This window comes from Curcuma longa, chromosome 1, assembly GCF_044706935.1.
Source record: "Curcuma longa cultivar G26 ecotype Majalengka, Jawa Barat chromosome 1, ITB_CL_G26_1.1, whole genome shotgun sequence".
Classification (NCBI taxonomy): domain Eukaryota; kingdom Viridiplantae; phylum Streptophyta; class Magnoliopsida; order Zingiberales; family Zingiberaceae; genus Curcuma; species Curcuma longa.
In genome coordinates this window covers 22,888,246-22,901,065 of record NC_133861.1, presented here as the reverse complement: position 1 = coordinate 22,901,065, position 12,820 = coordinate 22,888,246, and the positions used below count along the sequence as shown (strand labels likewise).

The following is a 12,820-nucleotide window of genomic DNA, read 5'->3' as shown; positions in this document are numbered from 1 at the left end:
GAAAATTAAAACGGTAATTTTTCAAAAGGACATGCAAAATTTCAGAATTCCTAAACGACACGTTAAGTTTTTAGAATTATCAAAAAGCACATCTAATTTTAATTTTATCCCTACTATTTTTTTTAAAATTAAACTAATAAGTTAGACTTTAATAAACTTTAATAAAAAATCTTTTAAATTTATTTAAGTTTAATTTAAAATTTTTAATAAAATTTTTAAAATATAAAAGAAGATTAACAAAAAATTAAAAATATTTTTTTCTATTTTTAATATTTAATTATAAAAAATTAAAAATTAAATTAAATTAATAACAAGAAATAATTTTAATAATAAAAATATAAAAATAAATAAAAAATCATTTTGGTGTTGATCTTCAAAAATCAACACTATATCTTAAATACCAACATCATTATGGTGCTGGTCTTCCAACACCACAATATTAATTCTTTTCACATATTGTGGTATTGATTTTCAAAAATTAACACTACTATAGTGTTGATTTTTGAAAATCAACATCATAATATTTAAATTATTTTCAATTATTTTGAGCGAGAGCTTTAAAATAGTAAATAAAGATTTATTTGTATTTAGGTTTACCTAATAAACCAATAAGATTTAGAATTGGTTTGATTGAAACTCTTTAATCAATGAAACCCATTGATGGACCTAAGGGATGTGAATTTTAAAAAGTTTACATGTTGAAAGAGGATAGTGCAGTGAAAGTATTTATGGTGTCCATGTCTAAATCTGACAACCCTATGATAAGTTATGTGTATGTGTTAATTGTCAAAACAATGACAAAAATATTCAAAGTCTGTGCCCATTATGGGGTTCTTTATAAGAAATATAAATCTCTGAATGAGTTTCGATGTGACGAGTAGCACATGTTGGAAAATATACGAGGCTAGTGCTCGAGAACAAGATCACTCTAGGCTCCAAATCATGTTTCAAAACATTGTCCTTAAGGCTTTATTTAGTCTATAAATTGTGCAACACAAAGACTAAATATCCTTTAGGATTAGATGAAGCTAATTGCCTTTACTTTGTACTAAGTAAGACAATCAGAAAACAAGGGAAAGAAGAGCAAGAGAGTGTGTTTGTTTTTTATCCAACTTGACCCTTTTATAGACTATCATGACATTGAAATGGTCAAGGGTTGTGACTTTTTCCAAGTATCATTACTTTTCCCAAAAGTCACAATTTTTCTCAAAGGTAGCAACTATTCCTTTGAATTATTTTAATTATTAAAATATCCAACAATCCTCCACCATTTTCAATAATTGAAATATCCTTTATTCATGGATTACAAATACATCTTGATAATTTGCGCATTAATAATGGTCTCTTTCGATTGAACCACTATCTTAGTGAATGTTTCTTATAATTTGTAAACCATTTTGGTAGCTAAGCTTTGAACCAAAGGTTTATGTTACAAACCACATGAACAACACAGATTCACTTCTTTCCAATTGTTACAAACAACATACATATTATATAATGCTACAATCCTTTCATGAATGTGTCAAAGTTTAAGTCCAGAACTTTAATTAGATAATTAAATCTTACATTCATATAGGCAAGTTCTCAAATGCCCCCACTATTTGTGGCATTTTCTGAGACTTGTTAAGAATCATTAAGTTCATCCTCACTTTACTAGCAAGAATTTAAACACTTATCTTTGATATAGTGTTTCAACCTTTGTCCAATGTACTTTTCACTACATTGAATCAAAGACTAAGTAATATGGTAGCGTTGGATTGATGTTTTCATTGTTAAAGGTTTACCGATTCGCCCCCTTGGATCCGCCAGTGCTTACCGATTCGCCGAGTTGGGTGAGTCCGGAGATTAGCTCCTTAATTTTGGTGTGAAGTTCTGCCACCGTTTCTCCTTCCATCATTCGTAGATTTGTCAGCTGATTTCATAGAAGGTCCTTCCTCGCTGACTTGGCTTCTGAGGTACCCTCATGAAGTTCTAAGAACTTCTCCCACAGTTCTTTCACGGAGTGGTAGGTGCCGATTCGATTTACTTCTTGAGTAGGTAAAACCGTTAGTAGATGAAACTCAACCTTACCATTGGCGACGGACTCAGATTGCTCCTTTTTATTCCATAAACATTCTTCTTTTTCATCCCCGTTCGTATCTTTTGGAACTGCAAAACCATATTTAATAGATAATAATATATCAAAATCGGTACGAAAAAATACCTCCATTTTCTTTTTCCAGACGGTGAAATCCCCTTCGAATTTGGGTGGATGGATATGCGCTCCGGCCATCGTCCTGTTGCTTTATCGGGCGGTTAGTCCTTCAAAAGCGAACCTGGCTCTGATACCACTTGTTGGATCAGGTTGGACCGGCTAGAGGGGGATGAATAGACGGTTTAAGCAAAGTCCAGTAAGACACTCCTTTAAAAAAAAACTTGGTTGCAACTCGGTCGTTGCTTCCAAGGCAATTGGCGCTCAAATAAAAACTCCTTGAGGCGGAGAAACCTTTACAATTAAAGCAGAGAGACTTAGAGAGAATGACAAAAGTAATTGATGTTCTAACTCTAAAACTCTAAGTCTATTTATAGCCCAAGAGAATAGATCTAGATCGTTGATCGTAGATAAACTTTCTCTTGGTCGTTGATCCGTTGATGCGATCCTAACCGTTGATCAGATATAGGCTTGATCGTAGCTGTTGAGTAAATAAAGATAAACTTTATCTTTAATAAAAGATAAAGAGAATTATCTTTAATAAAAAATAAGTATTTATCTTTTATATGATAAAAGATAAATCTTATTATTTTTTCTTCTTCTTTTTTTTTACAACCGCCACGTCCAAACGGTCCAAGTCTAAGTCTTTTTCTCTTGGCAAATCAATGGTCAAAGTCAATGGTCAAAGTCAATAGTTTTGACTTTTGTTGACTTTTTATGGAATCTTCGATTGGGTGATTTCTGACCAACCGGAGTTAGGCTCACCCGAACCCGACTCCGGCATTTTGCCCCTCGAGCGTGCTTCCTCCCGGATTCTCGTCCCTCGGACTTCGCGCACGTCCTTCTCGCTCCACCGGCGTACTCTTCCGTAGCTTCCGCGTCTCTCGAATTGCACCGAGCCGTCGGCTCACTTCCCCGCGCAATCCTTCTCGTCCGCTACGTCTTACGCTCGACTTCCTCCGTACCTAAGTTCCTGCACACTTAGCAGAGGGATTAGAACAACACAGGACCTAACTTAATCTAGTTGATCACATCAAAACTAACCGGGGCACCAACACACTATAGTATTCTGAAAGTTTAAATCATTTTAAATACTATTGAACGATGGCTTATTTGGACTCTGGTTCACCTAATAAACCCACAGGAGTTGGATTGGGTCTGATCAGAGCTCTCTATGTCCATTAATGAGTTTTGATTGAAATTCGTTGATAGATGTAGATGATTTGGATTTTTGAAATTTTGTAATGAGATGAAAGTGTGGAGTATGTAGAAGGTAGATATGGTGAGAAATCCTACTCCTGAGTCTCCTATACGAAGTTATAAGTTTGTGTCAATTAGCATAAAGTTTTAATCTTTCTGAGCCTTCTTAGAAATATTAGGAATCCTTTACTATGATAACGGAGGTAACCCTTGGACTTCCAAGCACTATAGAACCTACAGAAGTTGCAATGAGTCCGATCAGATCTCTCTTGGCCCATCAATGAGTTTTGATGTAAATTCATTAATGCACCTATGATATTTAGATTTTTAAAATTTTGTCACAAGATGGGAGAGGTATGTGTGTAGAAGGTATATGTAATGTCCAATCCTAATCCTAATACACGTAGACAAAGTTTGTGGTGCTAGTTTTCGAAGACCAACACTGTAGTGATGTTGGTCTTTAGGTTTTTATCACACTTTGTGGTGTTGGTTTTCGAAGACCAATATCATTGTGTTGTTGGTCTTCGAAAACCAGCACCATAGTATTTTAAAAATTTTTAATCATTTTGAACACCATTGGGAGAGCCTTAAAATAGTAAAAGATAAATTATTTGAATTCAGATTCACCTAATAAACTTATATGAGTTAGAATATGTCCGATCGGAGCACTCTAGGTCCATCAATGAATTTTATTCAAAACCCATTGATGGATCTAGACAACTTGAATTTTTGAAATTTTACAATGAGATGGAAGTGTAGAGTGTATAAAAGATTGACATAAGATGAGAGATATGTGTGTAGAAGATATATATGGTATTCATGTTTAGTTCTGACATCTCTATAATATATTATGTGTATGTGCCAAACATCTAAATCCAAAAGTCATTACTTTTGACTCGAGTATCATAATGGGACGTCCTACATGCCAAATCGAAGCTTGTTCTGATATCTATATTTATTACTAGGTGAAATCTCATAACATGCCATATTCGATCCCAAAAAATATTATTTAAGGCCTTTTAATAGATTTAAAAGAAATTTTGTCTTTTTAAGTTAATTTTTGTCCATAACATATCATAGGAATGTCAGAACCAGTCATAGACACCATAAATATCTTCACAATACTACCCTCTTCCATTTCTTGTTAAAATTTTAAAAATCCAAAACACCTAGGCTAATCAATGAGTTTTGATCAAAATCCATTGATAGACTTAAAGAGCTTCGATCAGATCCATTCCAAATGCTACAATTTTCTAATGTTTTCTGGAGTCTATATATGTCCAAAGATATCAATTTGAAGTCCTGCCAAGGCTCAACCAACTTGGTCTTCGGCCAGTTGTCAGGCTCCGCGGACCCAACTGGACTTCCTGCCAGGGCTCAACCACCCTGGACTTCAGCCTGGTGTCTGGTTCTAAGTCTTTCGACCCTGCACACTTAGTAAAGAGGTTAAAACCACAACAAACCTAACTTTAACTTATTTGTCATTCATCAAAACTTAAGTTTGACCGTTAGTGCAAATTGCACCAACATATATGTTGTCCATGTCTGGTTCTGACATCCCTATAATAAGTTATGTGTATGTGTCAAATGTCTACTTCTAGAAATCATAATTTTTGACTCGAGTATTAGGACGGGACATTCTATGTGCCAAATTGAAGCTCGTTCAAAGATATATATTTGCTATTAGGTTGAAACCCCACAACAGGCCATGTTTCGACCCCAAAAAACATCGTTTAAGGCCTTCTCGGAGGTTTAAAAGAAATTTTATCCTTTTAAAATTGATTTTTGCTCATAACTTATCATAGAGATGTCAAAACCAATCATGGACACTATAAATACCTTTACTGCATTACTCTCTTCCATTTCATGATAAAGTTTTAGAAATCCAAAACCCTTAGGTTCATCAATGAGTTTTAATTAAAATTCATTGATAGACCTAAAGGGTTTCCATTAGAACCATTCTAAGTGCTATAGTTTTTGAAGTTCCTCAGAATTTATGTGCCCAGAGATATCAATTTGAAGTTATTAACAATAGTGATTAGAGAGTTTTTAAAGTTTCAAACTTTAAGGCAATTGACAAATATACAAATATATATAATTTATCATAGGGATATTAGAATTAAGATTGAACATCATACATAATTTTACTGCACTACCCTCTTTCATTATATGTAACTTTTTAGAAATCCAAATTGTCTTGATCCATTAATTAGTTTTGATCAAAACCTATTGATAGACCTAAAGAGCTCCAATTGAATTTACTTTAACTTCTGTGGGGTTATTAAGTGAATCTGAGTTTTATAGGTGCTAGTCTTTATAAATCAGTACCACAATGATGTTGTATATGGTACTATTTTTAAAAATCAATATCAAAATAATTTTGTATTATTTATTTATTTATATTAATAAAATTAGTTGTCGTTATTATTTTTTTATAATTAGAATTAAAAAATAAAAGATATTAAGAAATAAAAAAATATTTTTAATTTTTTATAATCTTTTTTTATATTTTTATATTTTATTTAAATTTTAAAATTAAAAATAAATAAATTTAAAAAATTATTTATTAAAGTTTAAACGTCGTTTAAATTTATTTAATTTAATTTAAGAGGAAAAAAATTGCATGAATACAAAGATAAAAAATATAAAAAATCATCAGAGGTGAAATTAAAATTATGCGTCTCTTTTAAGAATTTTGAAATCTTAGTGTGTGTTTTCAGAATTTTGAAATCTTAAGTATGCTCTTTAGAAATTTACTGAACTTACTTAGTATAAAATAGAATTTTTTTAAAAAAATCATAAAATTCTAAATAATAATAAAACGGTGAGCTGGGGATACCTATTTTTCTTTCTTTTTGTTAATTAATTTTACTCAAATTGCATACTTAATTGATCATTTTAAAAGAACCGTTGACGAGCGATGGTCAACGTCAATCACTCCACCCAATCATCATCTGCCACGTCATAAATCTGGCCCACACGGCACTCAAAAATATCTTCCCAGTAATTCTAAGCCCGCCAGCCGACGGATACCCCAACTACCCTCGTCCCCATGCTTTGTGGGACCTGCTTGCGTTTTTGAGCTGCGTGGACTAAGAAGGTAAGAATAGGGTAAACTTTAGGGCAGTATCCTAAGTGTCCAGCGCGGTCATGAACCGTTGCCGTGGCCACAGGGGAAAGTTTCACGGGAATGGTCACGTCTCAAACAGTAGGCTGACTCTCACATGCCACGTGTCCGCGTCTACTCCCCCATGGATGTCAGCCTACAGAATACTCACCTGATGATTGGTTCAAAGTGAGGTCCCACTCATCTCCAAGCGTGTGGGACAAGTGAGTTAAGACAAGTACAAGCTTTCCGAGTTTTAGGATTCGTCTTCGCCTCCGCCTCCGCCTCCGCCGTGAATAGCCAAGAAAGGAGCCGTCTTGGCCACGGTAGGGTACCTACCAGGAGACAAGTCTGAGCCTCTTCTTCTCTCTCGTTTGGCTTTTGGATCCGAGACGCTCCCTGAAGATTCTCTCTTTGATGTTTTGGAGTTCCAGGCGATGGAAAGATCCCGCCTTGGCTCCTACCTAAAGCCCAATTCAAGTGAGATCTAGTCTTGCTTGGTATTTCTCGCTTTGACGGCTTCTGGGGTTAGACCTATAAGGAAGACGCGGCGTTGTTGCCGTGGAGGCCAGTTGATGCGGCTGTGGCATATTGTAGATCCGCGGTGAGTTGGGCTCGCTTGGATTTGGGGCAGCGATGTTTGGGTCGAGGAGGGTAGACGACGAGACGGAGATTAAGGAGAGAACTATAAGGTGAGTAATTCTAGTAGAATCTTGTTTTTTGTGATCTCGACAATATCTGATTGAAAAAAAAAAAGATCTGAACATGGTGGAATTCTCTTTCCAGGAAGAGAAATCAACCGTTCTGAAAAATAGCATATTAGATAGTTAGAAAGGAACAATCTTTTAAAATCAAAATTAAATTGACGAAGAAACGACTTTATTTCTGTTAGTACCCTAGCTTATAAAGAATAATTTGCTGGAATATTTCGGATTATTCTTGATATTATTCAGAATTTACATATTAGCTAGACTGATTTTAGTTTTATAACTTTTTCCATGGTTGCTTGCTATGTCGTTTCAGATTCAAGCACGAGGCCTTTTTTTTCGTTGTTTTCTGAATATTTTGATATCTATTTTCAAGGTTTCTTACAATAGACTGATCGGTTATACAGGTTTTATCCCGATGGGAAGCAAAACCCAGCTAAAACTACAAACCAGGGAATGAGGGCTGGTGGAAACTTATCCAGTAAAGGCAGTAGCTCCAACTCTTGGAAGTCCATAGTTTTTGCTGAAGATCATGAGCCCTGGAGCAAGCGCATATTTGACCCAGGGAGTAGCATTGTGTTGAAATGGAATCGAATCTTCCTTATCTCATGCTTACTTGCGTTGTTTATAGATCCCTTGTACTTCTATTTGCCTAAAGTGGAGACAGATAATGACAGATCATGTGTTAAGATGGATGACAACTTAAGTGTATCTGTTACCCTGTTGCGGTCGCTAGCTGATCTATTTTACATACTTCACATAGTGATAAAATTTCGGACTGCATATGTGGCTCCAAGTTCAAGAGTCTTTGGAAGGGGGGAGCTTGTGATGGACCCTAAAAAGATTGCTAGGAGATATTTGACATCAGATTTTATTATAGACCTAGCTGCTGCACTTCCCTTACCACAGGTTTGGCTTAACACTTCTTTCAAATTCGTTATTGGAAATGATTATTTATGTGTGTCACTATGCCTTTATTTATACAACCAAAACTAGCCTTGATTCAAAGAAAGTTAGATATTTGGATAGCAATTCATTGCTTCACATTGCTATTAAATTATCAAAAGATTTTATGATTTCAAGAGATAGATATAAGCATGTGATTGTGGTAAAAGTAACATTGAGATGAAGTTAGGAGCAAGGTTTAACATTCAAAACATTCCATTATTTAGTTGTAAATTGATTATTTTTTTCATGGTTATACTTGGTTTGATCAGGTATTTATGATGTTAATAGCTACCTTCTATATGTGTACTTCCCTGAAAGATTTGTAGTGCCACAATGACCTTGAAAAGAAAAGTATGTACATTGTGGTTACCATAAAATAACTAGATATGTTCACAAAAGGTTGTTTGGAGTTAATTAATTATATGGTTAATTATTTGAGAAAGCTGTAAACATCTTTGATGAAGTTGATTTGACTTGGTGGCTTTCAATCCATTTGTTTTTTTTATGTCTGTCGATCCAGTATGTTTATATACTAGGATGTATTGCAAACAGGAAACTTCCCTTTCCGTACAATTTACTGAAGCAAATTGTTTGGTTTTCCATTGTGGGACAACCATTTTCTGACCTTTTTTCTTGCAGATTCTTGTCTGGTCAGCTGTCAAAAATTCAAGAGCTGACTATAACAACACTACCCTTGCTCTTATTGTTCTTGTGCAATATATACCAAGGTTGTATCTCATATTTCCATTAAGTTATCAAATTATTAAAGCCGATGGCGTTGTAACAAAGACTGCTTGGGCTGGTGCTGCATACAATCTACTCCTCTACATGATTGCTAGTCATGTAAGTAACAAATATTTTATTTTTTAACCCAGTAATTCTAATCATCCTTGTGATCATTGTATTTATGCTCTTTGTATGAAAGATCAAGCTTGTTGTCTTTTTATTTTATTCTCTCTAACCAAGTATTTCAGGTTATTGGAGCTTCATGGTATTTACTGTCAGCAGAACGGCAGATGACATGCTGGAAATCAGAATGCAGGAAAGAAAATAATGTGACATCTTGTAACACTAGATTTTTAGATTGCAGTTCTACAAGTGAATCAGCACGTCAGAATTGGACTTTTACTACTCAAGTGTTCAACAACTGTGATCCTAATAACAGCACTTCTAGTTTCGAGTATGGTATTTTCAAGAATGCATTAACCAACGGAGCTCTCTCTACTGAATTCATCAAAAAATACTTTTATTGTCTTTGGTGGGGTCTGCAAAACCTGAGGTACAAATACTTTGCAAACATATTGTTATAATGACAGTATAGTTCATTTTATATTTCTCAGTATTGGCTGGCACGGATTTGGACTAGTTTCTTCTCTTTTCTTTTATGTAAACATAATGTTCAGATCAAACTTCATCCTAAAAGGACCAGGTATAGTGTCTTTAAAGATGTTGCACCATATGACTTGAATAAATCATGCAGTATGAATATTTTATAGAGTGACACTCTGATATATTAGTTATATTGTTGTTTAGTTCTAGAATGTAATATAGTTCATGGTCTCTTTTTGTCCCAGGATCACATTACCGTAAGTCTCTGTTTACCTCATATATTGTTTGCTTAGTTAGAAAGTGAAAAAAAAAGAGAATCTTTCGCTTAATTTTTAGCCTTTTATCATTTGTCAGCTTATTTATTTATTTGTTCATTTGTTTTATCAGTTCCTATGGTCAGACTTTGACGACAAGCACTTTCGTTGGGGAGACATTATTTGCTATTCTGATTGCAATTCTTGGACTAGTTTTGTTTGCACACTTGATTGGAAATATGCAGGTAGCATATTAAACTCTATCTACTACTATTTTCTTGAGTTAACCTTCAATTTCAAAAGCACAATCAAGCTGCACTTTTTTTTTTGTGGAAAATGATAATAACAGGATTTGCAAAATGATTTAGTTGATTGATTATGGTGAATGTGATATTAATGGCCATTTCTATTTTATTTTATTTTTGCCTAGTAATATGAACTATTATATGTTTATCAAATTACCCTGGAAATTTTCTGTTATCACATCCTGCATGCTTCTTATGCCAACTCAGGATTTATTCTTGGACACAAAACTCCATTATTACTGGTCCTGTGGAAGGGAGCTATAGTATAATTGCCTCTTGAGTTTATGTTATCCTTGTCGGGACATAACACAAGTGCTATTTCATCAAATACTTTGGTTTTATAAATGAGATATTTTAATTTGGTAGGCATCTTAAGCTTTACTAAGACCAAATGATAAATACTCTTCCCTTGCATTGCATCATGCCATATTGCATTTGCATAATAAGGTTAGATGATTTTGATGCAAATACAACTTCATGATGCTGCAAGTAAAAGATTCCATATATTTTCTTAGGATAATAATCTGTGGCAAATAGGTAGCATTAGATCGCATACTTCATCAATGTATGCACATTTTTCTATAACAATGGTGATAGTGGATTACGAATTAGGGTCTAAACAAATGCACTCATGTTCTTCAAAGCATGAGCTAACCACTCAAGTAGGTATCCTTGCACACAAGTCAAATTCATTCAAGTTCCTTGGAATCAATTTTGGCCCATTCTTTTTAGATTGCTGTGAATAACTTAGGGTGTCTTTCTTGGCTTTGGCTGATTTGATAGGAAGCTATATATGTTCAAGAGTTTCTTAATTCTTCTTACCTTGCTAAACTAAATTTGTTAATTTTGCTCTTTTATGAAACTTGTCTATTTGAAATGTAAATTTGCTGTTTGGCATAGTTTGCCCACATAATTTCCAAAGAGTTGTTTCCATAATAGATTCACTTTGGCTCCTTTCTTTGTTTCTGCACTCAAGACGTATCTACAATCCATAACTGTAAGACTTGAAGAGTGGAGATTGAAGCGGAGAGATACAGAAGAGTGGATGAAACATCGCCAACTTCCACATTATCTACAGGAAAGGGTTAGGCGGTTTGTTCAGTACAAGTGGCTTGCTACACGTGGAGTGGATGAAGAATCTATATTGCAGGCTTTACCTGCAGACCTTCGGCGAGATATTCAGCGTCACCTATGTTTGGACCTAGTCCGACGGGTAAACTTGCCTCATTTTATTCATCTAATTTGCAAACTTGACTAAACTTAAATGAATTGCCATGATACAAAATGCTGCCTCATTTTTTTAACATATGACAAGCTTCAACCTTACATGCCAAGAGTATTTGAGCAATTTTTCTGCAACAAAATGACATGACAAACAAGCCAAGGCAAACAGAGTTTGGTGATGATGATCCCAGTGATAAGGCATCAGATTACATAAATCTGGTGTCTCCTAAATCAAGAATAGTTTCAATTAGTTCCTAGATGGAAATATCAATCAATAGAAGACTGTTAGATGATACTTAGACCTCTTATCAATTTGACATGAAACCCACATAATCTTGCCAAATTTCTAACCATTTTCTTTTCTCCTATTGATTCTACTATTGACCATAATGAAAACTCAAAAATTTTGCAGCCTTTATCAAAGTTCCAAGTCTTTGCTTATGATTTATTTTCCACAATTCCAATTTGCAGGTCCCTTTTTTCTCTCAGATGGATGATCAACTTCTAGATGCCATATGTGAGCGTCTCGTGTCGTCTTTGAGCACAGAAGGGACCTACATTGTACGAGAGGGTGACCCTGTCACTGAAATGCTTTTCATTATCCGTGGAAGATTGGACAGCTCTACTACTAATGGAGGCAGAACTGGTTTCTTCAATTCCATAACACTGAGGCCTGGTGATTTCTGCGGTGAGGAACTGCTAGCTTGGGCTCTTCTTCCAAAGGCTGCCGCGAACTTGCCTTCTTCCACGAGAACTGTGAGAGCCCTCATTGAGGTTGAGGCCTTTGCTTTGCGAGCTGAGGATCTCAAGTTCGTTGCCAGTCAATTCCGGCGTCTCCACAGCAGAAAGCTGCAGCACACCTTCAGGTACTACTCCCATCACTGGAGAACATGGGGTGCTTGCTTCATTCAGGCTTATTGGCGAAGGTACAAGCGGAGGAAGATGGCACATGATTTGAGCTTGAGGGAGTCATTCAACTCCCGAATAGATGAGCAAGTTGCCGATGAGACCGTTCAAGAAGATGAACAGCCAACTCAAAATCTTGGGGTTCCACGGATTGCTACAACCGCTAGAAAGGGTGTTCACAAGAGCAAAGTCACAAGCATGCCCAAGTTACAGAAGCCAGATGAACCTGACTTCTCTGCAGACCCTTCTTATTAGTTAACATTCACCAAGTTAAATAGCAATTGGATTGATAGAGGAAGAGTTTATAGTAGCTTGTAAAGTAATTGTTTTGGGATATAAATATTTATTAAAACCAATTTACACATATCAATTATCCGTGTATATGGTTTTTTCTGTGCTAAATCTAATTGCATTTGGAGTCAATGACTTGAATGAGTTTTGAGCATCCACTGTGCCTCTTGTTGTAGTATCAAGATCTATTCATCTGGATGTGATTCCTTGTGGAAAAACAGTTGATGTCTCTTGGCAATCAACATCAAGTTTATTGTAGTTTGGTATCATTTTCTTTATGAAACACTCTAGGACCTAGGATATGCTTCTCAAATAACAAAATCTACCTAATAAGTTAAATCCTATTAATACAATCAATC

At 35.1% G+C, this 12,820-nt stretch overlaps 1 protein-coding gene across 1 annotated transcript; it reads left to right on the top strand.

The window, feature by feature from the left end:
- The first annotated feature begins 6,776 nt into the window (after positions 1 to 6,776).
- Positions 6,777 to 12,605, top strand: LOC141821727 (cyclic nucleotide-gated ion channel 17-like). Its single transcript, XM_074709073.1, has 7 exons — positions 6,777 to 7,189; positions 7,612 to 8,113; positions 8,792 to 8,995; positions 9,127 to 9,431; positions 9,869 to 9,980; positions 11,017 to 11,253; positions 11,736 to 12,605. Exons 1-7 carry the CDS (start codon positions 7,134 to 7,136, stop codon positions 12,423 to 12,425), a joined length of 2,106 nt encoding a protein of 701 aa, XP_074565174.1. The 5' UTR covers positions 6,777 to 7,133; the 3' UTR covers positions 12,426 to 12,605.
- The last annotated feature ends 215 nt before the right edge of the window (positions 12,606 to 12,820 follow it).

What these genes read in the sequence shown, in the direction of transcription:
- LOC141821727 (XM_074709073.1), top strand. Translation starts at nt 7,134, where the DNA reads ATGTTTGGGTCGAGGAGGGTAGACGACGAGACGGAGATTAAGGAGAGA. An exon ending in CTGCACTTCCCTTACCACAG is followed by an intron (nt 8,114 to 8,791) that starts GTTTGGCTTAAC and finishes TTTTTCTTGCAG; the next exon opens with ATTCTTGTCTGGTCAGCTGT. An exon ending in TCTACATGATTGCTAGTCAT is followed by an intron (nt 8,996 to 9,126) that starts GTAAGTAACAAA and finishes CAAGTATTTCAG; the next exon opens with GTTATTGGAGCTTCATGGTA.